Source organism: Haliaeetus albicilla, chromosome 6 (assembly GCF_947461875.1).
Source record: "Haliaeetus albicilla chromosome 6, bHalAlb1.1, whole genome shotgun sequence".
Classification (NCBI taxonomy): domain Eukaryota; kingdom Metazoa; phylum Chordata; class Aves; order Accipitriformes; family Accipitridae; genus Haliaeetus; species Haliaeetus albicilla.
This window is the reverse complement of record NC_091488.1, coordinates 34,230,111-34,253,974: the sequence shown is the minus strand read 5'-3', so window position 1 is coordinate 34,253,974 and position 23,864 is coordinate 34,230,111. Positions and strand designations below refer to the sequence as shown.

The 23,864-nt window shown below is 35.8% G+C and overlaps 1 protein-coding gene across 8 annotated transcripts in view; it reads left to right on the top strand.

Annotated features, from left to right (window-relative positions):
- The window catches only part of ARL13B (ARF like GTPase 13B), a 51,451-nt gene extending 32,052 nt beyond the window's left edge, over positions 1 to 19,399 (top strand). For 2 of the 8 annotated variants that reach the window (XM_069785505.1, XM_069785507.1), the window contains exons 5-11: positions 4,156 to 4,261; positions 6,992 to 7,194; positions 9,582 to 9,678; positions 11,538 to 11,769; positions 12,231 to 12,347; positions 12,812 to 12,880; positions 17,857 to 19,399. In XM_069785505.1, coding sequence (XP_069641606.1) covers positions 4,156 to 4,261; positions 6,992 to 7,194; positions 9,582 to 9,678; positions 11,538 to 11,769; positions 12,231 to 12,347; positions 12,812 to 12,880; positions 17,857 to 17,933 — 901 coding nt within the window. In that variant the 3' untranslated portion in view covers positions 17,934 to 19,399. Of the gene's footprint in view, positions 1 to 4,155; positions 4,262 to 6,991; positions 7,195 to 9,581; positions 9,679 to 11,537; positions 11,770 to 12,230; positions 12,348 to 12,811; positions 12,881 to 14,573; positions 14,618 to 15,350; positions 15,944 to 17,856 lie in introns of all 8 variants that reach the window. The other 6 variants (XM_069785509.1, XM_069785511.1, XR_011325076.1 and 3 more) reach the window with 5 other exon arrangements.
- The last annotated feature ends 4,465 nt before the right edge of the window (positions 19,400 to 23,864 follow it).

Here is a 23,864-nt window from a genome sequence, read left to right as displayed (position 1 = left end):
CTGATATTTGCAACTTTATAAATGTTAAGTAAAAGAAAAGTCTTACCTTTTAATCCTGTGCTGTTGGGTTTCTGTTTTATCCTTTACAGAGGAACTACTGAGGTTAAGCTTCAGTATAATCCGAAAAACATTGTTTCGAATATTTGCCTAAGTAATGCGTCTTGAGTGGCATTCCATTAAGTCTTTTCTGCATGCCTTCTGCTTCTAGTTCTTATTTAGTTGTCCAAGGGTTCATCTTCAGGAGCGGTGGTGTGAGAGAGAAGCTGACTTCTGCAACTGCAGTAGACAGGCAAATTGATTACTTTCTACTTGGGGAATCTGGTTCTGCCTGTTTGAAACCCAGCCTTGCTGAGAGGCGGATCACTGCTGGGGCTGCCCAGTAGTAGGAAGTGTCTAGGAGCAGCTCCCGAGAGAGAGACCTCGTAAGCTGGAAGTGGAGCACTGCCTACCTATGAAGCACAAGTGTAAGCGCAGGGATTGCTTTCATCTACACTGAAGCACGAAGGGAAAAGGAGGCAAGGGTAGGTCATGGATCTGTTAATGCACTTACCTGAAAAGGAAAAAAAAAAAACCAGCAAAATAATACCCTTTATCGCGGTATCTTAAAAATATTTTAACTTCATTTGTAAGTTTGACCTAAAGGCTGAAGCGGGCAGGGGTATACAGCAGGAAATGTATGACCTGTGCAGAACCACTTCAGTTCTTGGGGAGCATAAGGTGGAGACAGCTATTTGGATATGCTATTTTTCCGGGTACAGCACCTCAGCTGTATTTTTTGAATATAGTCAGTATTGCAACAGAAGTGCTGTGGAGAAAATGGAAGCTAATTGACCAAAAAGACAAATCTTACACCTTTCAAGGTATTCGAGGTTAAAAATCAGCAGCTACTGCAAGTTATAGGACATTAGTGTCACACTCACACTGAGCTATGCAGCTTACCAACATTTCATTCTGCTTCAGCTGTGCTGTGTAGAACGTGCAGTCCAATAACATTGTAAATAGTGGTTATTTAATCTTCAGGTGAGAAAGGAATAGGCTGTGGCAACAAACTCTGTGTTCAGAAATATTTTCTTCAATTAGATCTAGATGAACTGACAGCACTGCTGAAAATTCCTTTTTGAGACTAAGGGGCAGTGCAGTAGGATTTTCAGACTGTAACAAAGATAGGTTATGTGGAAAAAAAAGAAAAGTGGAGATAATTGTTTCCAGTCTTTTAATTACTTTCCATAGCTTTCTTGAATTTCATTTCAGTTTTTTCCTGGTTTAGCTTTGGCCCTATTTCATAGCTAAATACTGAGAGGACGTTACTTGTTCTAGTTGGCTGGTGAGAAGGAATAGTGCCAGAGAATCATAAACATACTGAAAATGTTATAGGTTCTGTATATGCATTGAACAACCGTTAGGGAATCTCTGCACTAAATCATACAAAGTACTGTAGAAGTACTCTTTTTGTTAACAGGTGGGAAAGGATTATCAAAGCAGGGACAGGGAGGAGAGCCTTATGCCCCTTCTAGCTCTGCAGGCAAGTCAGCAAAGTTTTGATTATCAGTAGGATGTAGAGGGTTTTATCCCCAAGATGATGATAAAAAAGTGAACCTTTTGGACCACAGGTAGTTAAGACTGATGAAGATTGAGAGAGAATGAACATTTGAGAAGCTGTCTTTCTCTGGTCTCCTTCATAAACTCTTCTTGAAAAGAAAGATTAGATAGTGAATCACAGTGCATGAGGTTAGTGGTGACAAGGAGTGGTTTTTTGAGCTGTAGATGCAACACAGCTTTTTTTTTTTAATGTCTCTTTGAAGCTAAAAACTCTTGGGAATAAAATGTTTGAGAATTCAGGCTCTCATACTGCGATTCTGGAAAATAGGAAAGAAGAAGTTTTTAGATCAAACTGAAGTGCTGACAAATTCTGCTAACTATGGAGTGAATTCTTACCACTGTTCCTTCTCAGGAAGGTGTATGATAAATCCAAAGTACAAGCTTTGGCCTAACATTCCCTACAAGCCACTTGAGTTAATGATGATGACTTGAGATTTCAAAAGAAAGGCTATGTTGTCTGGTTCCAAAACCATCTGCCATTACGTTCATGGAAGCCAAATATTTGTGATTATATCCAGAAAGTTGAATCAGAGTTCTCATGTAACGGAAGGGTTGCTAAATTTCAGAACAACATTATTTTAGTGGAATTCCTTTTAATAAAGAGAGGCAAGTGCAATTTTCAGACTCCCTAATGCTATGCAATACTCCTCTTTGCAGCTTTTGCACTTAGCTTGGATAATTACTGTTGTAGAAAGCGCAAAGTAAGATTACATTCCAAAATGGTCTACACAGGTTCAAAGCAAACAGTACCAGTTTTCATGGTGAAAAGTAATAACTTTGAACAGTAGTGTATTGCTTGTAAAATATAATTGAAATTTAAGATATTATCTTTTCATAGTTCCTAGAGTTTTACGATACTAGCTTTTAATTGAAGGCAGATAATAGGAGAGGAAAGACTATATATCCTATTGTCACAAAGAATTTTCATGGAAGATGGGAACAAGTCTTTTTTGACTTGGCCTCTTTCGTGAAGTTTAGTTTATTCCTTATAAAACTCTCAGACCCTCAAGAAACAGGAATGATTTCCTATGATTTTTTTGTCATTTTTGTTTGTTTAAAATATATATTTTGGATTTCTATCTAAATTTCTCCATCTGTTCTTAAAATCTGCTTGTAAGTGAACTCAGAAAATCACTGGCCAACCTGATTGCAAGTTTACTTTTTTAAGTTTTTTCTAGGGAATATATCTGCCGGGCTAATACCTTCCTAAATACTTAGGTAAACTTACCTTGTTAATCCATCCTGCTTTTTTGGATGTTGACCAATTTAAATCCATTTTAATTGAGAAACTGAGGTCTTGAGGACAGTCAAGTCCTGAGAGTGTCATGAAAATTATTACTTGGATAGCTAAGAGAAATCCCCATGAAAGAAAAGATGTTGCCTTTCTGTGAGTTGTGGTTCCATACGGGTTTTGGCAGTTACCCTTGCTTTTTCTTACATGTAGTTTGTGATGTACCTTTTAGGGCTTTAGATTGGAAGTTTTTCCAGTTTTATTTCATATACAGAGGAGTTTTCATTGAAACATTAAAAAATTAGTCTTGATAAAAGGAAGTAACTTTCATTTCTGTTGTTAGAACATGGTATCACCAGGAGTTTGCTGAGGTGAAGAACTTAAGCATTTGGGATATTTACAATTCTGGACAGCCCTCTTATCTTTGTAGTAGTTAATGATAACACTGTTGAAAGGAACGTAACAGCCTCTGCTTCAGGGTGTATGTCCATATTAAAGTATGAAATAATGAATAACATACTTTGGGTGGTAAATCAGATCTGGTTTTAAAAAACACACATTAGTGGCTGTAGTGTTGGATGCAGCTACAGAGTATATGGAAGACAAATCTGATCAGGAACAACAGTCCCCCCAAAACTTATGATGTATATTTTCTGGAGTCCTCTTTGCTACCATATCCCTAAGAAATAAGACAATGATAGCACTTAATCTTACAGAACACTTATTTTGTAAGCTACGTGTTTCATACTTTTTTTTTTGCTTCCCTCTATTTAATAATAAAGTGTGGGTTTTTAGAGCTATTCATGCACCTACCTCCCTCTGAGCTTTAAGTTTTACTTATGAAGAGCAAGTTCAAAACATTACATATCAAATCGTTTGGCATCAGAGAGAAATTCTGGATAGTAGGCAAGTGCAAGATGATCATAAAGCAGTATTATGCACATGGTTTGGGAAGTTGCAAAGTTCTGAACTTTGATGTATAGACTCAAACAGATTGTACTGTGTAGCTTTAGATGTAGAACAGTACAGTCTTTTACATCCATCTTAGCTGTAAAATATAATTTCTTTGTCTATTAATAATTAATAAATAATTCCTAAGCACCTTAGTAATTATTTAATGTAAGTATCTGCAGAAAATATTGCATGGACTAATGTTTTTTAAGTAGAAAGAACAATTCAGAATTAAAGCTGAAACAAGGCATTTTCTCTTTACTTTCTCCTTCTTCCCCTTCTTCTTCCTACTTTTGTCAAAAACTTAGCTTTTGGAGATCTGAAAGTCTCTCTAGTGTCAGGGTGCTAAGTGTTTCTTTTGATCTTTTCTTTAGGCTGGCAAATAAGCAGGACAGAGAAGGAGCTCTGTCAGAAGCAGATGTAATCGAGTCCTTATCTCTGGAAAAGCTTGTCAATGAACACAAGTGTCTATGTCAAATTGTAAGTATATTTTACGATGCTTCATTTTCTAATATATATTTAAAGCTTGCAATAAGGTGGAAGATTGTGCTGCATAGCATAAAACTGAAACTAAAACCCTGCAATCCCAGTGAAGATACAGTACCTGTATCTGTTTTGCAAGCAATTCTACTGTTCACCTTGATGTTCTGCATCTGGGTTGGTTGAAGAAATCTTTATAACTAGGATCCTCAAAGTGTACCTGCTGGTCCATTCTGAAACCATGTAAGAATAATTAGTTACTGATGTGGTTTAAAACTTGCTTAATTGGACAGCAAGTTTAGTATTCCACTTTTTAAAAAAGAAGCAGGAAATGGAATTTGCCTATGTTGACATTCAAGAAGGATCACTATTCAGATATGATGTTTGTCTCATTTCTGTTCATAGCTAAAACCATCATTTAGTCTGAGTCACCATCTGGCAAACAGCAAGAACTTAATCTAATTCCTAGGGCATCTAATTCCCAGCACAGCTGTCACCAAAGAACACTGTTAGAGCTAGTTGCTAGTTAATATTTGTCCTAAAATAACTACATTTCAGAGGTAGTATTCATAGTCATGTTAAAAAAAAATATCATAAAAAAGTGGTGGGGGGGGGAGGGGTTAAACCAGAAATCTGTATGAAAGCTACTTAATATTGGTCAATATTTCAGATAATTTATCCAAATCAGTAGTCCCTGAAGTTTTCTTTAAGCCTTTGCTTTAATTGACTAGTTTGTTAGTTAACCATTTGTGGGCTTTACTTTTATAATCTTTTTCTAATTGCAATAAGAAACATTTTAAAAGATAATGAAAGTTACGCTGTTATTAACCAGAATTAGAAGGCAATTTTGGAAAACTATTCCAGATGGTATTTGGGGTTTAAAATTTAAAACAAACTTTTAATTCCCAAAGGAGATTTGCAAAATTCATAGGGTAATACATATTGCTATTATTTTCTTTAGAAAGTTGAGTTGTAGCAGGGCATAGCTATGTTCATTATGTCAGGACTCTTTGACTCCGTTTCTTCGGTCAGTGTACTTTGCACTATGCGTGCGTAGCAATCCTAAAAATAAAAATTGCAAATTCACCCTTTTTTTCCAAGGGACTTCTGTGACAAAAATATTTTCTTGCAAAACATTATCAGTATAAAAGACCTGAAAGATTCTAGTGTATATTTCCAGTACTTTAGAATTACTTAATTTATGACATGTTCCAGTTCTTATTCTCCATTTATATCTTGGGTGTAATCAATAAAGAAACTAGATCTCTTACTCTCAGTCATTTTAGCGGAAAGCAGCAGAGAGTACTACATACTCAAATGGGCAGCTTCTTTACGAGGCTCATTAAAGGTGAACATGGTCCCAAGTTATTTCAATGTGATGACTCGTGGTGAATTTAAACAGGAGTGTTGTGAAACAAGATTTAAGTAAAATTAGGCAAGTACCAAACCCCCTTTTTTTTTTGTTCTTATTCTTTTAATTAGTTTTCTTCTGGATCTTCAAATTTCCCCACAAAATATTAAAGCAAATGGAAGGAGTCATTTGTCTCACTGTCGCACAGTGTCAGTGAGAGTGACCTTCCTCTTTTTCTTTTTTAACGTGTCTGTATATTCTATACTTCTAAATTTCTGTATTTTATAACTAAACTACAGCAACAATAATCTTGGTGCAAACCAAGAATAAAATTGCCCCAGTGCTGTCTGTTGTTTTATCTTAGTTTTCTCCCTGATTAGGTTCTGCTAGAGAGTATTGTAGTGTTCCATAGTGAACAACACTCATATTTGAACCTTAATTTAGCAAAGTAGGAATGTATTAAAATGCAAACTAGGTTTGGCACTCTGGGGGGACATAACAAGTCAGAATTGTTTCTTTTTTCTGCTGTAAATCCTACATACCTTAGCTGACTTTTAAGCAGATGGCACTTAGGTGCCATTTAAATGCTTGTCAAATGAAGACATATACACAGAGAATTTTTTAGGTGTTAACATTGGAGAGTTAGTCTTTTTTAATCTTCCTTCAATCATGAACACAAATTCTGAAGACAAATAGTGTTGAAATATCATTTCTTCATGTCAAATACATAGCTGGATCTACTCAATTATTATTCAGAGAACAGTTTAAGACCCATACAGTGCTCCAAAACATGCTGGAAAATAGTTCTGAAGAGATCTTGAGAGGTCATCTAGTCCTTCTCCATGTTCTAAGCTAGAATCAAGTTATATCTCTTTTGTTCCAATTAAAGCCCATTATACTTGTCCTCCTGACAATGAACATGAAGAGAAAATTATTCTTTTCCTGATTGCATACATATTTGGGGTTGATAAGTTATATTTCTATAGAGATGCACAGATATGGATGTGTATAGAAACAGGCATGTAAATATACATATATACACATAGCAGGTGTATATGTAACAGCTGTGTGTATATGCAAGAGGTGTATATATATATGTCTAGAGATAGATATGCAAACATGTTTTTCTGTGCAGTATTCAAGTATTTTTGAAATGGGATGGGAAATAATGGAATTTGGTGGAACTATTGTGATTTGTATCTTGGCAAAAAAAGCACCTAAATTTATAGAATACCTAAATGCAAATTTATTTCCCATACTTCTTAGTGTTTTGCAAGCTTCACAGTAAACAGTAATTGTTTGGCTGATTTCTTGTTTTCAGTCAAGAAAAGTGATCTGAAATGCAAATAATTTTCCCCTCCTTGTCCTTATATTTACAGGAACCTTGCTCAGCTATCATGGGCTGTGGGAAAAAAATTGATAAATCAATAAAAAAGGGTTTATACTGGCTTCTACATATCATAGCAAAAGATTTTGATGCCTTAAATGAGCGCATCCAAAGAGACACTACAGAACAAAAAGCATATGAAGAACAAAAGAAACTAGAACGAGCTGAACGAGTGAGAAGGATACGAGAAGAAAGGTATTCTCTCTGTAATTTTTCCTACCTCCCCTTCCTCCCTTTCTATACGATACTTGATTCATTCCTGTATATAAACCTTATGGGAACCAAGCTATCAAGGATTTAAAGCTTGCAAGCCATATTAAAAGTATGGACCTGAATGCTAGAGCCTTTCTTTAAGAACTACAAGTTTTTGCCTGGTTCATCCCCTTTATTTTATTCGCTCTATGCTGGAAATGTACTGTGAATGAGAATTCCAAGGTAGTCGTGGAATAAATTTGGCCTTGCTAATATACATTCTCAGGAGGCTAACCTAAAATATAAATCCTGTCTTTTAATCTGAAGTTACCTTCAAGTGTGTTCTAAAATAAACTTTTATTAAGTCAGACTTTGTAACCCATATGTGAATATCAAAGACTAGATGTGAAACTTTATTCAACACTGTGCTTAATAAACTTCAGGATATCCAGCGGGCGAGGCATGGAGAGACTTAAGCTGATGCAGGGAGGGGAAGCAGGGCAAGTGATTTATTACTTCCCTTCAAAGCTCTTTGTGGTCATCATCAGCCCACCATAGTTCCTACTAGAGACTGATGTGAATCATTTTACTGGCGCATTCTTAAAAAATTTGCTGAGCATCCCTGTCCCCCCGTCTGCCCTATATATGCAGAGATTTGCAAGTCTCAGTTACTTTGAGAAGTAACTCTGAAGCTACTGTGAAGTATCTCAGCTTGTGGTCTTGCTGATTTGGTTTACTTCAGCAAGTAAATTACTTGCACATTTTAAACACCTGGAATTTGACACGGTCTTCATACATATTTCACAAATGTATACAAAATTCACATACTGTTAGTCTGCTAGATGTCTCTGCATAGACAAAACCCTGTGACCATGTTGGTTTGTTTTGGGTTTATGCCATGTTGAGAGGTGTAGTGAGGACTGACTTTGAAACATGTCTCAAAGAGATTGTCTGATAATATGGGCATTTTCCATATATCCTGTTCTTGCTCAGTGATCTTGATTGTATCTGTTCACTGGAAGAATTGGTTGGGTCTGAATTGGATTAAAAGCTTAAAAGTTCTGCTTAACTTCTTGTGTCTTAGAGGAAAGCTAACTAGTAACTTCTGCTGGTTTTACCTGTAGCTGAGGGCTTGTCTCAGATACGAGATGGCATTAACTCTCATTTTGCTGTTTTGCATCAAATTGATTTCTTACTGTAAGAAACAGGTTAATCTTGATTCAAGTGTAGTTCTGTTTCATTCTCGGTTTTAATAATTCCCCAGACTGCTTTTTGTTCAGATTTGCTTCCCTGAATGTTTTCTGACAGTGCATTTCCTCCACAATGTGACTTGCGATCATCTTGTTCCAAATGGAAGACCAGAGAGAGGGGTAGTGCCAGTAAGTTTTAACATAGCACTGGCGGTTCCTTCCAAGCAGTAAGGTTTCATAGGTAGATCGGTGACCTCCTTTTCAGTCCCATTGGTGCCTCTGAACAACAGGGTTACTTCATCTCTCAGTACTTGCAGCTGTAAAGTAGGTGAAACAGTGACTTCGTATGCACAGGTGCCATCAGGTCGAGTGATGAAAAGTATTTGATGAGCATATACTTTATTAATATACTATTTAATACATAGTAGTTTAATATTTCTTACATAGAGATCTGGCACATAAAAAATAACTAGTGCTGGTGCAACGACACTGTACTGAGCATTATGTGTCTTTCTGAACTTTCCCGAGTCTAGTTGAAGTAAATATGATTCCCTAATTGTTACTACATGAACTGAACAGTCCGGTACCAGTTCTCTCTTATGTATATTAAGAAGAATCTAGAATTATGAGAAGTGGAGGTGTATTAAAAATAGAAGAATAGGGTTTAGATAGTCTGGTTTCCCACCACATAGGGGGTTTTTTATTTATTTTTTTTTTAAGAAATTGAATACCGTGAAACAATTGTTATAAAGGATTACCAGTGTGAAAATTTCAGCATGAAGATTTCAGCATACTGTTGAATAATCAAACCCTTCCAGTTACAGATGTATGCTGTCACATATCCTGTCCTCAGAAACTGCTTCTACTTCCTGAAGTGCTGATTGAACGTTCTGGCACTTAGCAGCATGTGTTTCTACCTCTGCCATAACATATCCTTGTGCTTTCTTGATGTTAGCCTGTCATTGTGATTTCTGTAGAATGTTTTTCAAAATACAGAAGTATATTGTAAAAATCAGCTGGCATAAACTGGAGGATGAGTTAGGTGACCTAGTAAGTGTTCTCTATTATGTAAAATTTATGGCTTGGCTTCTTCATAATTCTTTGTTCATCCCCCCTTCTTTCCACTCCCACCCCCCCAAAAAAAACCCCAAACCAATCCCAAAACACTAAAACAACAACAACGTAAACCCAACAACAAAGAGAAAGAGAAGAAGGAAGAAGTGTACCTGATGAAGAAGACCCGGAGCCTGGGAACTCTGAAAACCCCTTCCAACCTATATCTGCTGTAATCTCTGAGGTATGAGAATATGTGGAAATCTGGATCGTTTTAGACCTACCACTAACAAATGTCTGAGAGGTAATGAGAAAAATGGTTTATTTAAAAGAATTGTTGTAAGTCTGTATGCACAGAACTATTTTTTTTTTTTTTTAATCTTGGCCGTCTTGTTTTGTGTGCATTGAATCAGTGCTTTCATGTTAAGAAAATCCCCTATTATTGATGTGGGGACAAAAAGTTTTGTAGACACATGTCCTGGTTTCAGCTGGGATAGAGTTACTTTTCTTCTTAGTAGCTGGTACAGTGTGTTTTGGATTTAGTGTGAGAATAATGTTGATAACACACTAATGTTTCGGTTGTTACTCAGTAGCACTCACCCTAAGTTAAGGATTTTTCTGTTTCCCATGCTCTGCCAGCAAGCAGGTGTACAAGAAGCTAGGAGGGAGCATGGCCAGGATAGCTGACCCGAACTAGCCAAAGGGATATTCCATACCATAGAACATCATGCTCAGTATATAAACTGGGGGGAGTTGGTCAGGAGGGTTGGATCACTGCTCGGGCATCAGTCAGCAGGTGGTGAGCAATTGCATTGTGCATAATTTGTCTTTTCTTTTTTTTTGTTTTTCTTTTTTTTTCTTTTTTTAGATGTTATATTATTATATTATTGTTATTATTGTTTTTATTGTTGTTATTATTATTACGTTTTATTTTACTTTAGTTATTAAATCATTCTTATGTCAACCCATAAGGTTTGGGGTTTTTTTTTCTCCTGATTCTGTCCCCCATCCTGCTGGGGTGGGAGGAGTGAGCGAGCAGCTGTGTGGTGCCTAGTTACTGGCTGGGCTTAAACCGTGACAACACAGTAAAATAAAGGTATTGTAAACAGATGGCTGAACACATTTCCTAATTAAACTATTGGATATTCAGGCGTGGAAAATATTCAAGGTCTATTAGTTTCTTGTAAAGTGTTTTAGTGATGTAGTGAGTCATATAAAATCTCCCTAATTCAGCTATTTATATTTCTGAGCATAACCTGTTTTCTCTTGAAAACTGGGACAATTGAGAAGCTTCCTTAGCTTTGAAATATGGAAAGCATATTAATATATAAAGTTTCCTTAACCTTTGTTTCTGAGTTCAGGTTGTTCTTATTTATTGTACTGTATCTTTTTATTCAGTTGGCTTGAGATAACATAATCTCAAGAAACACATAAACTCTCAGAGACTTTTCCAGTAATTCAAACGTTTGCTTCTCTCCAGGAGAAAAGCACCCATGTCCATATATCTTGTAAAGTCAGCTACATGCACAATAATACACTTTATAATAACATGCAGAGTAAAGAAGAGAAGGGCATAGCTGCGAGTATTGCAAAGATGGTGATTTAGTGATACAGAACCTGTGAAACAGCCTATCATTGAGTCTGTATGACACAACTGGTATTTGTCCAAATCATGGTAGCACTTTCGGGATACTTAAGCTCTGTGCATGTGTATTATGTTTTAAATAAAACATTGGAAAAAAAAAAGATAATTGAAGAGGAAGAAATTAGGAGTTATCTAACCTTTTGCTCAGGACTGTTGATGGTGATTTGTATAGCTAGCATTCATTTTGTCATATAACCAAAAAGAAAGCAAGAAAACAGGCTATAAACCTCAAGGTCGTTTCTTTTGCTGTTAATCTTCCCACACACACACACTTCCTCTGGACAGGATATTTGAAATTTAATTTTTTCACCTATTTAAAAATATTTTCTATGCTAGATGTGGGACAGAAAAATATTTTAGGAATATTTTCATTTTAAAAATAACCTTCCTGTCTTATTAGTCAGTATACAGCATTAGAATTTGTAAAAAAAAAGAAAAATTCTTTTACTTTTTGTTAGAATGAAAAACAAATTGAAAAGGAAAAGAAGCGGCAAAGGTTGGAGACTGAAAAGGCTACGATTGTCCCTAAATCGCAAACAGAACAGGAACAAAAGGATGCCCAGCACTTATCAAGTAGCAGCAGCCAAAACACAAATGATAGTAGACTAGAAACATGCAATTCTACAACTACACAGCTTTTGCAGCATGAAGAAGAGAATGAGCAGCAAGTCACAGAATGCCTTGACTCAGGTAAAACTGCTTCCTTTTAATGTGTCATTTCACATAGTTTTTCCCTCTGTCTGTATTATTTTTCATGATACCACATGTCAATCTATTGGAAACATAAAAATGCACCATTAGATTATTGTATTAGAAAATCTGCTTTGAAAAAGTGTGTGTGTGTTAGTGTGACTGATACTGTAGCTGAAACTAGGTTCATTTTTATCATAATCAAATATGTGGTCCACTTTCCATCAGTACCAAGCTAAGTTGAATTTCTTTATTAAAATATTGAGTTTACTTATATTTTATGCTTACAGTTTATTTTCTATATGAAAATGTTGTGTGAATTTTACATTTCACATCATTTTGTCTATAAGTTTGTACTGAAAACGCTGATGTATCTCACCCCAACAATTGTATTAGATGATCTAAGATATTCTCTGAATATAACTGTAGGATATGTAATGCTTTCTTTCTGTTTGGTATAGATAACAGTAAGAAAAAAAATAAAAAACCAAAATTAAAAAGGGGCCACAGAGTAGAACCTGTTAATACAGAGGACACTGTTACCAAAAATCCTACACCACCACCAGCTCTTCCACCAGGTAAGTGTACTAACAAACAATAATCGATGTCTCAATTTGTGGTTAATAATTCTTTAAAATATTCATTTGTGAATGTTGAAACTGGAAAGGTCTTCATACAGAGATATGCTACTAAACCTTACTCTCTAGGAAATCTTTGATGCAGTTCCCCACTGCATGATATGAACTTTCAGCAGTATTGATTTGATCTAGTCCGTGGGGGAGGATGTTGTTATTTTCACAGAAAAAAGAGTCAGAAACTTGACTATTCATTGATGAAAAAGTGATTAAAAATATCAATATTTTTAACAGTAAATCAGTCTATTTTTAAAGTATTTCATCATTATTCACCATATGTACAATATATTACATAGTTTCGGCATTTCTAAATGCTTTGATTACTTCCCAAAATAACTGGTTTCCATACCTTTCATCAGAATCAAGTGCAGTCGTGGCGTGTTTTGACTGTCTTTGTTTTCCTTTAGTTGGCTGGGGAACTCCCAAATTTAATAGACTTCGAAAACTTGAGCCTCTTGGTGAAACACATCATGCTGGTAATTGAAAATATTTTGGGTTTTGTACTTTTTTTAAAGCATTCTCCATTGTTCATTCACTTCTACATTCATTTCATTCTTCATCTTTTTTTAATTTCTTAATGCCAATTTTCACTGACAAAAAGCTAACACTTTTGCTTAGTAGAAAGCATCTTTTTGATTTTTCAAGTCTTATTTCTTTTTTTACTAAAAAGAATAAGTTCTCTCAGATTCCCTTATAAAGTTTAAAGTGGCATAGGATATCAGAAGCTATTAATTGATCTGAAGTTATTTGCACAGCAGCATGCACCTAAATATTATAAAGTGCCATATAACAAAAAGTATCGGGACCAGTTACTTTAAGAGTCCAAACACACGCTGCATTCAAAGTTAAAATTTCAAAGTATATTTCCATTGTCCATATGTAGACAGTTCATCATTATCTGATGCAGTGGGGACGGGAGTTGGGTTACCTGGCTACTGGAAGAAGTCTGAGGTACTCAGCAGAGAGGACACTGCAGAAAGACCTAAGCAGGACTGCATTGATCCATCAGGGCTTATTAATTTGCCATCCATAGTGGCTTCTCCACATCCAGGCTGGTTCTGCACTAAGCTGCCTGTTTGTTTCCACACTGATCTTATGATCTGATCTGCAAGTGGTAATCGCTTCACAATACTGAGCCCAAATGGGCCCCAGGTATTTCTGTAGTTCTGTGAACGATAGCCCACATCCCGATGAACTTGCTGTGTGTAAGCTGACTGCTTGTGTCGCCTCTTGAGATAGTCTACAATTTCTTCTACCCACTGCTACTGTTTCCATATGGTTTTAAAAGCATAGTCTGCTAAGACTTTTGTCATTGATTTGGGGGTGTTTTCTTGTGAGAAGGAAAGCTAAAGACATGTGGGCACCTCTGAATTAAGTGCATTACGTTAGCAACTCCAAATGAGAGACTGCAATCCCAGCTATGATGAAAAGCTCCAACATAAATTTGATTGCAGAAGTAGTGAGACTTCCAACTGAAAACTAGGTTATTGGTCTGCAAGGAGAGGTGTCAGTGATAAAGCTTGGGATCTGCTGCTTTACCTGAAGAGCCGGTGTCCCTGCAAGTTCACAAACTGATAGGAAAAGTAAGTTTAATAACTGGATATGTCAAGGTGTAGTAGGCAGATTCTTGATTTCTCTCTTGAATAATGACTATTTTCTATTTTTGGAAGACTATGGAAGATTTTCATGTTTTTCATATGCTCATATTGCAGCTTTTTCTCAGTTTTAGATGATAATGTCTTTATTTTTCTTACATTTTTGTTTTTTAAATTTTGAAAAGCGAAGTGAATATGGAGACATCTGGAGTAATATGAGAGGATAATAACCAAACTAAAGCAATGGCAACACTTATACAAATTGAACAAAGAGAACATTAATTGAGGAACTTCTAGAGAAAGGAGCTCAGTGTGGCTGTAGTGATCCTTGAGCTTAACCCTGACTTGAACTGATTGTACTACTATCATGTAGTACAGCACCATGTGGACATACCTGCTGAAGTTCTGAAGGAACAGAACATGAAGCTTCTCTGCCAAAGAATCAAAAGATGCCTGAAGGGCAATTAAAATCTCTAAAACCTAGATATTTATTCTTTACAGGAGCATAATTCATGTGCATAAAATGTAATTTGTAGTCTTAATCATAAAACCATCTTGCTCTTTTTTTTTAAAGGCATATAGAGAGAAGGCGGCAAGAAAGAAAAGCCAGATGAAGAGGTAGGGAGGGGAAGAAAGGGAAGAGGTGGTACTCAATTTTTATCTGTGCCTAAGGGAGGTGTTGCATTTTGTAGCAAGAGCATGGGTGGGACAAAGAGAAAAAAAAAAGGTTAAGCTAGGTTCCCTACTCACAGGTGTGTAAGTTAGTAACCTGAGATCTATGTTAATTTAGTCCATTTGTAAAATAAGGATAATAATGAAAGTATTTTGGAATCTAACAATGGAAAAGATGTTGGTAAGGGAATGATCTCTTGACCAGAGGTGAAACCGTTGAGATCAGAGGAAACTTGGAGTGCTCAGAACTTTGCAGCTGAACTCAAGACATTGCCTGCTCTTTGCTGAGATTTGTTTTTTTCAGGAATTTTGAGACACTCACAAGATTCACACAGATACAGAAAACCCTGAGAAAGCAAGAAAACATCTGTCAGGAAAGCACTGTTTGTAAATGAAAAAAGATCTTCAAACGCATGGTCCAGCATTGTCAAACCTTTAGTTACGTCCTGATATCAAAGAGCATTAATTAATTACTTTGCTTAAAGCAGTTGTTTTTTTACTCAGACCATTTGAGAGCCATAGAATCATGTAGGCTGGAAAAGACCCTTAAAATCATTGAGTTCAACCGTTAACCTAACACTACCAAGTCCATCTTGCACCAAATTTAGCTTGCCATCTGTCCTTGCCCGTTTTCTGTCACGCAACAGTGTTTCTCAATGAGTTTTTATATATTTTGCAGATGGAGAACCTGCTCCTGCTTGGAAACTCACTCGAGTTTTCCTAAGACCAGTGGAGCCTAACTTTGATCAATTTTTTAGAATATCCCCTGAATTGTGTCTTTCTGAAAACCAACTTCTTTTTGGCTGTCCCTTCAGCAGAAAAATAAATCCAGTTTGGTTTTGTTTTTTTTTTTCACCCCCCAGCTTTGCCCAAAATCCACTGCAAAGGTGGTTTTAAAAGTTTTTCAGGCATTCAACTTATGTGAAATAAAAAGGCCTACTTTCCATATTGGTTTCATGATTAATTGATATTAAATGGCTTGAAGGTACAATTTGCAGTGAAAGCTTAAAGTACTTTTTTTATTTATTTCCTTTAGCTGGGACTTTACTAAGGCTTTCTTTTCTGTGGGGTTTTTTTTGATTCTCTGAAGTGCACTGTTTTCTATAACAATACTGCTTTCTATTGAACAATTTGTTTTGACAAATTGTTATTGGCCAAGTGGCTCAAATGTCTTTGTATGTGGGGCAAATGAGCACCTACCTTCACGTAGATCAGAGTGAAAAACCTCAATTCCAGTAGGATGCCCAGGAGATGCTTTTGTCAGGACTCTAGGTAAAACTGTTAGTGTCCATAAGAGCAAGGAAAGAAAAAAGTATTTAACAGTCTGCTTTTAAAAGTTTAAGGAGCCTGGTTATACATAGAGGTTATTGTCAGGAGTACTCTCAAATTCTATGTCCAAGAGTGTATCAATGAAACATTTGATAGCTCCTCAATGTAAGTCAATCCCCTTAAGATTCAAAACAGGTATGACTTTTTGTAGTGTTCATTTCTGCTAGTCCCTGGAAAAAACACAGGAACAGGTGCTTCTCAGTATTCCCATGCATTCTACTACAGGTCTTTGTCAGTTAGGATAGCAGTTATTCATTTGGTTTTGTCTTAAAAATAATTTTTTTGGAAGTGTCACAGATATGTGGTAGACCTTGCTGCTGAAATATATAAAATTAGTGTATTGCGAGGTTTAAACAACCTCCAAAGGTCTGGTTTTTAATGCTAGGTGTTCTCAGAGACATAAATCTGTCTTAATGATTTAATGTGCAAACTGAAAAATTTAAATGTTGGTAAGCAAGCTATTTAGTATACATATTGAGTCATTTTTGTCCCATTCTTAGCAGGGAACATTATGTTGGATGTTTAGGCAGAGTTAACAGGCAGTAGAGTCAATTATATAAATCTTTAATTATACATTTATTTTCACTAAAAACTGCAATTTTTCCAGTCATGCTAATGATTCTAGCACAACACTAGGTAATGAGTGTCTATTTATTGTCACTGGAGGACACATTTGCAAGAATGATAAATCTCTCTCATTATAGGAAGTAAAATTGTCTGCCAATCCTAAAGTCATCTGCCAGACCTCAAGAAACTAATAAAAATATCCATTGTACAGGTTTCCATTTACCCTATAATCATTTATTGCAGTTTTGTTGCTTTTCACATGCTGCTGTAACACTGAATTAGCTCTATTAAAATAAAAAAATTTACAACAATAATATAAAAGTGTTGTTATTTGACTGATTAAATGTGAGGATAACGAAAACCTTGATCCTACAGGCTGGTACAAATATTCTTAATGTTATCCAGCTTGCTTGCTTTTATTAATTTTAGCTCAGGAATGCAATTTTAACACAAGTTGTTGCATATGTAGAACAAGTGGAATACATTTTTCTTGGAAAATTATGATTAAAGCTGAATTTTGTGTTGGCAGGCTATCAAGGCTTTGTTGGGAAGGATCCTGGTTGTCTGTAGAAGCAAAACTGAGATCTGAATGCTTCAAAAAGCTGCTTTTATTTTTTCTTGATTTCTACCTGTTTCCTCTTACCATCTTTCATGACATTATTTTGCTTGTGAAATTCTTTGCATGTACCAGTCTACATGGTTTTTTTTCTTTTATATCAATTACAAATGTTTGAGAATACTTGTTAGTCTCTGCTGGTGTACTTAATTTTGTCTTTACTACTTTAAACTCCGTTACTGCCAAAAGGAAATGTTGCACTTTTATCTAAAAATTCTTAATATAGTTCTTTTAGGAAGTTAGTATGGCTTTCAACATAGATGCCGTGCATAGATGGTCCCAAAATTTTGGATACTGCATAGCAAACTATTGCAATACACACTTGACTACAGCAACATTCAGATTTTGATACTTCATTTTTTCATTTGTTAATTGCACACTTTGGATGTCTCATTTCCTCTTTTTAGGGATGTTTACAGATCACCTTTGGGCTTAATCTTGCAAATGCTGATGCATGTATAACAAAACGTAATTAAAATCTGTTTTGGCCAATACACCTCCAGACACTGATTAGCACTGTCTGAAAGTTGCTTGTAGGAATTAGCTCTAAACTTGTGGGCTACCTAGCTTTCATTAAGGAAGCAAGAATTTACCTTATTTAAAAATCCTTTAAGCAAGGGAGATGGTAAATGACAGATTAATGTGTTTTTCTTCTCTGGTATTTCTTATACAGATTTCTATGGAAAGCCTCTGCCCCCGCTGACTATACGCCAAAGACCCAACAGTGAGACCCATGATGTCATTGCTTAACTGGATCACAAATACCATTTAAAAAACAAAATCAAAAAATTATAACAGAAACATTTTTTGCCCTTGAAGAAAAATTTTTAAAATGACCCTCTATCAGCTTGTTGCAAAATAACTTGGTGACAATTAAACATGGAGTTCATTCTATTGTACTTAGTTGATCAGACTTTATCATTTACTTTTCACATCACCAGCTCTTCTTCAGGATTTAGCATGAAATCAAGGAAGGTCTATGTGTCCATGGATGCTCATGTGAACATGGTATTGAGTATTTATTGGATTTACTTGTGAAAATACATAGCTGTAAACCTGAAGAAAAATACCTTCAAGATCACATAATACCGGATTGTACATTCTCACCAAGACCTTTCTCCACGTGCTGTGCAGTCGTTGGTATTCTTGCAGCTAATAAGTGATTCTAATGCATTTTGTAAGATTCATGTATGATAGGGTGACTATAGGAAGGTTATGCAACAAATATTGAGTATATTTTTCTAACTTTTTATAAAATTATTTGAAAGTTTGAGTGGACATTCATACTTACTACCAATAAAATACCTAAAAAGTATTAGAAAGCTGATAGTCAAATACATACAAATAGATATGTTTGACTCTTACATTTCTCTTACAGTAGCAATATCTCTTATTAGGGATTACATTACCAGATGCATATTTCATATTTCTGACAACCCAAAGGGGGGGGGGTGTAGAAAGGAAAGTTAAAGACATTTTATACAAAATTAATTATATTTGATTGTCTGAATGTTTTCTTACATGTTGTTTTCTTTGTTTTGTTAACTGAGTTCGGCATAGGTAATAAATTCAGTTGAAAAAATAGAGCTGAATATTGTATTGTCTGCTACAACATACAAGAAAATTGCACATAGTAAAAGTTTTGCACTAATTCAGTCATCAGTTTTAATGGAAAACCGAATCAACCAGTATGCAGATAAGCTCCAGCAGTTTTTAATCTCGATAATACTAAAACACCATCTTGAAAACTAAAGAAACCACAGATTTTTAAGGACTTATATAATGCTTCCATGTAATGTGTTAATTTTACATTTAAAAAATCACATGCAAGTGATACATAAACAACAACTGTTACAATTGGTTATATTCTTATTTAAATGTTTTTCCTCTTACATTGGAGACAACCATTGAAATATTGTGTAAAGGTATATCATTATGCCATTTAGTTACAGCAAGGATGAAACCCCCATTCAAAGTTTTTTTGAAGTAGCAGTACTTGATTATTTTCTTTTACGCTCTCAGTCTTCCATAACATGGTATTACCAAATGATTTTAGTAAATGTTAAAAAAATGCAATGTATATATTCGGCACTTTGACATTAGAAATTTTTGCCATATACCACTTATGGCAATGAGTTGCACAAATAAACGTCTACCACATTAATCAAAATGAAATTATTAATTAAGATTTTTAAAGAGTATGTTTGAGTGGGGGGGGGAACCCTCCGTCTTATGAATATTAAGTTTGGAATGGGTGGAGAGGAATATTCCAAGTTTGCTAGTTTAGTGTAAGGATGAAACCATTTGTATGTGACTGTCGGCATGAGAATACTTTTGTTGTATTCTAATAGTGTGACATGGTTCAGTTTGATTATTCTCAGGATTTAGGCATTTTCACTTCAGACAAACACAATATTAAGTGGAGGGGGGTTGCATAAAAGTTTGTGTGCAATCTCAATCTTATTATCTTTAGCTATGTTACCACTTAAAGTTTTCGGCTTAAATGCTCTACTTTCGCAGACTTATTTTTTTTACAGCTTCAGTTTCTAGGAAAGTATTACCCTTTTATTTTAACACTTATCTAAAATAAATTAACGGAAGTCTTTATTAAAAATAAAGCTGTATACTGCTGCGGTAACAAAATTTGAGAAACTGAAATGTAAGATGTTGATACTTACATGTGAAATGTGTGTTATGTGTGTTGTGTGTGTGGACACATGTATCAGTTTTGTTTCTGCTTTTAAAATAAATTTTACTAATATGTGACCAAAGTATTCAAAAATGTTTCATACAGTTTTGTTTATTAATATGCTCTATAATTATTTACTACAGTAGTTTTTTCAGTAATTTATACTACCTTGACTTTTTATTTGCTCAAGGTGACATTTATGTATAGAATAAAACTAATGCACAGCATCAACATGTTTCCCATATTACCATAAATTTACAATTTTTTGGAAGCAAGTATAGTCATAAATGTTTAATGGCTGCAAGTCTTATTTACATTGCTAAAATGTACAAAACAGAGACCTTATAGACAGAATCTTTGCATATTTTTCAACTGCAATGTGGTCAAATTGAGAATATATTGATAGATTGGCACTAAGTTAGGTATATATGTACACATATAAAGTGCTTTGATAGTCCACTTACTTGACAGGTTATAAATTGCACAGTTGTAAGTTGAGAGGTAATAATTATTGCACAAATTAGATTTCGTCAGGTTCTGATGCTTTTCATTGTCAAGAATATCACTTTCAAAATACATCAGTGCATTCAGCTCAAAGTATTTGTATTTACGAGTGGTAAGAACACAGAAATGTGCTATGTAAGCAGAACATTTTGCACTATCTATGTGCAAGATTTTAAATACATTTTCGACAAAATATTTTAAAGGTAGGTTAAATGTATCTTCTAAGATAAGGAATAGTAATTTTCATGAGCTGAATTAGTGTGAAAGGTAATCGGTGCTTCAAAATATGTCATTCTCATTGTTGTCTTCCTTTTTAGCCAAAACCTAGAATCCACAGAAGGACCTTACTCAGAGATTTAAAGGTTTTAAATAGAAAATAGTAACTATAATTGTATTATTAAAAGTAGGTATATTTGATACCCCTTAGGTTTAGTTTCACGTCTGTGACGTGGTCTGTCCATGTAAATAATGCACAGTGAGGGGCACTCATACTGAGGCGAGAGAAAAGCACTGTGATTTTAGAGGAAGCTGTTTGATAATCTTGTGAGATTTCTATTTAAATTCCACAGTCCTGATGGAGAATTGGAAAGCTTTCAAAGAATTACCTACAAAAGACAGCTGATGCCAGCTTTCTAATGGCCCTCTTGTGAGCCCTGGTTACGAGGATCACGATGGAAGGAGCAAGGCACCCGCAGAGAGCCCTGCCAGGCAAGTGCAACTGGCAATCCTCCAGCACATCCACCACCCCGCTGGCTACCAGTGGGGCTGCGGGAGCCCCTGTGCAACAGGCTTTGAGCCCGTGTTCTCTCTCACTTTCTGGGCTGTGAATTCCATATGAGCTTTATAAAGGCTGTGGTGATTATCCTTTCCCTGAAACTCAAAAGAACCGCAACTCTATCCCCTGGAGGCCCATCTGTCACTTGAAAATGGATTTCTCAGTATTGCTATTTTAGATGATTTTTAAAATAAGACTGCCAGGAGTGGTCTCATGACAATTTTCTTCTCCAGTAGAAACCAGTATATTCCCTGAGAACAGTTACTTTTGGATATAATGATGCCACATTAGAAAAGATTGATGGACAGTAACAAAGCAAGCAGCATAGGTTGTAGGGGTTTTTTTCTTTAAATAACATTCAAATGGTATTTTTTCCACTAAGATATTCTAGTATTTTAGTTGAGAGCTTAGTACTGTAACTTCAGGATGCTACCCACTAACTTTGCCATACTGTCTGTTAGCTTCCTAGCTTCTGGAATTCATTCAACTTGAAGTACTTTACTGTTTTGAACAGAACGTACCCCACAGTGTTTCAATAGATGCATCTGTAAATGGAGTGAGGAACTATATTTTCAAAGTAAGTGTAATTTGAGACATCTTGGGACAGAAGAATCTTTTTCTTGTTTGGTTGGTTTTGTGATGGTTTTTGAGGGTGGTTTGGTGTGGTGGGTTTTCTTTTTTCTATTTTCTCCCCCTACTGTTCACATAAGCTGTATTTTCTTACTTAGGATTGCTCTGTCAACTGCCCTATGGTAACAAAATCTGTGCTTTCCAGAAGATTTTAGGAAAGTGGGCCATGGAATTGTTAGCAATCTATGTATACTCCGCAGTGAATATGAATTTAAAATCACTTCAAATTCTCCTCCTGCTGGGCTAGTGGAAAGATTGAGAGAGAGAAAAGTTGAGTGAGGATGAGTAACAAGAAATTAAGTCCTTGCATCAAGTGGAGTATATGGGTTAAACTTGTGAAGACCAACAAAGCCAGGTGAGCCTGAATAAGCTAGCAGTGCTACTGAAATAATGATTCACTGATAAGCAACTAGATGATAGACTGAAGGACTGAAGTAGAATAGGAGACTTGGGATTTCGAAGTGTATACATACACATAAAAATTTTCTTCAGAAGGTAGTAGATTTTGCAGACCTCAAAGTGATGCTTAGTCAGTCTTCCCACCGTGTTTGCATTTGCTACTGCAAAAAGCAGTGTCCTAAAATTTATCATGTGAAAAATACAGTCTTAAAAAAGTTTCCCAAAAAGTACTACATCCCATTAGTATTAATTTACATGATCTTATAATCTACATATTTTTTATCCTAAAAGTCATGCTGTCCATGACCTTGATCTCCATAAAACCTAGCAAGCTTTTGCAAAGTCTGTCTTAATAGAACAAACAAGGAGAATATTGTTTGCTTGTGTATTTCTAAATTACTGTATAATAATGTGAAGGTGAAGACTCAATTTGTGCTTGCTCCAGGAAACTGTGAACACCTGAAACTAAACAGTGAAATTCACAGTAATGGCCTGTCTTTTCTGTTTGCTAGGCTTGGAGGATGTTGATGTGCTGGTGGTGGTGGTATTTCTGAATATTGACTCACTAATTTTAAGACATTTCATTCATCCTCCACTCTCTGAAAGTATCAGGGGACAATAGGGCATAGCTTGTGTCCTCTTTGCTTTCCTGAATGCAAGGACATACTTAGAAAACACAAGTTTGAAATAAGGTAACTTAGGTTAAAAGGAAATGCATTAGCTTAAGAGAATTGTGGACTGAGGTTATAGTGGAGTTGCAGAGATACAATGGATTTTGCAGAAATGAGATACAGCCTGTGGTTTGTGGTTTAACAGGGCATCCGGGCATGCACATGGTCACTTACCATGGCAAGTGTCGTTGCTTAGGTGACAGAAATGGCATAGTTTTGGATTGCTTTTTATTAAGAAGAACAGTAGCCTGCCTTGCAAAATGTACTGAAGTTAATCCCCCCTAGAGTCAATCCATCTCTTCGGCAGCACATGAGAGAGATACAGGTTCCAGTTGCCTGTATACTGTTTTGTTGCCGTTCGTTTGCTAGTGAACAAACTGTTTAACTGAAGTCCTTTCTTTGCTTCTGATGCATTGCAAATCTTACTCGTTTCAGACACATCAATCAACACTGACGGCACCATCTACAAGTGGAATATAGCCCTAGATTTAGGGGAAGGTGACTCGTTCAGCATACTTTTTTTGTTTTATTGGTGTGGTAAAAGTCAATTATTGTATGTATTTTCTTGTATGTTAGTGGTATTGGCAGAATTACAACCGCAGAGAACTGTACTTTTTATACCAGTCTTGTTCTGTATCTGTTGGTACAACTCATTTATCAAAAAGCCTTTCTGGTTTCCTTTCACATGTGATATGTAGGAGGTCTCCATTTCGCCTACTGGCTCTTTGTCAGGATCCCAACTGAAATAAGAGTAAATAAGGTTTCAAGTTTGATGGTAATTTGCATGAGGTTTGCATAAATGTTCTTAGTCTTCATTAGTTGGTGCCCGAAACTCAAAATCTGTACGATAGCACTCCTGCCTTTACCTTTGCACCCTCTTCCAGTCTGGATTTCAGAGGCCGGTTTCAGCGCGCAGAAGCTGCGTGGGCAGACTTTAATCGAAACTACTGTTAAACAAACTTGCTGTTTCCGCAGGGGTTGCTCTTACTGAAGGAGTCAGCAAATGCTGATGG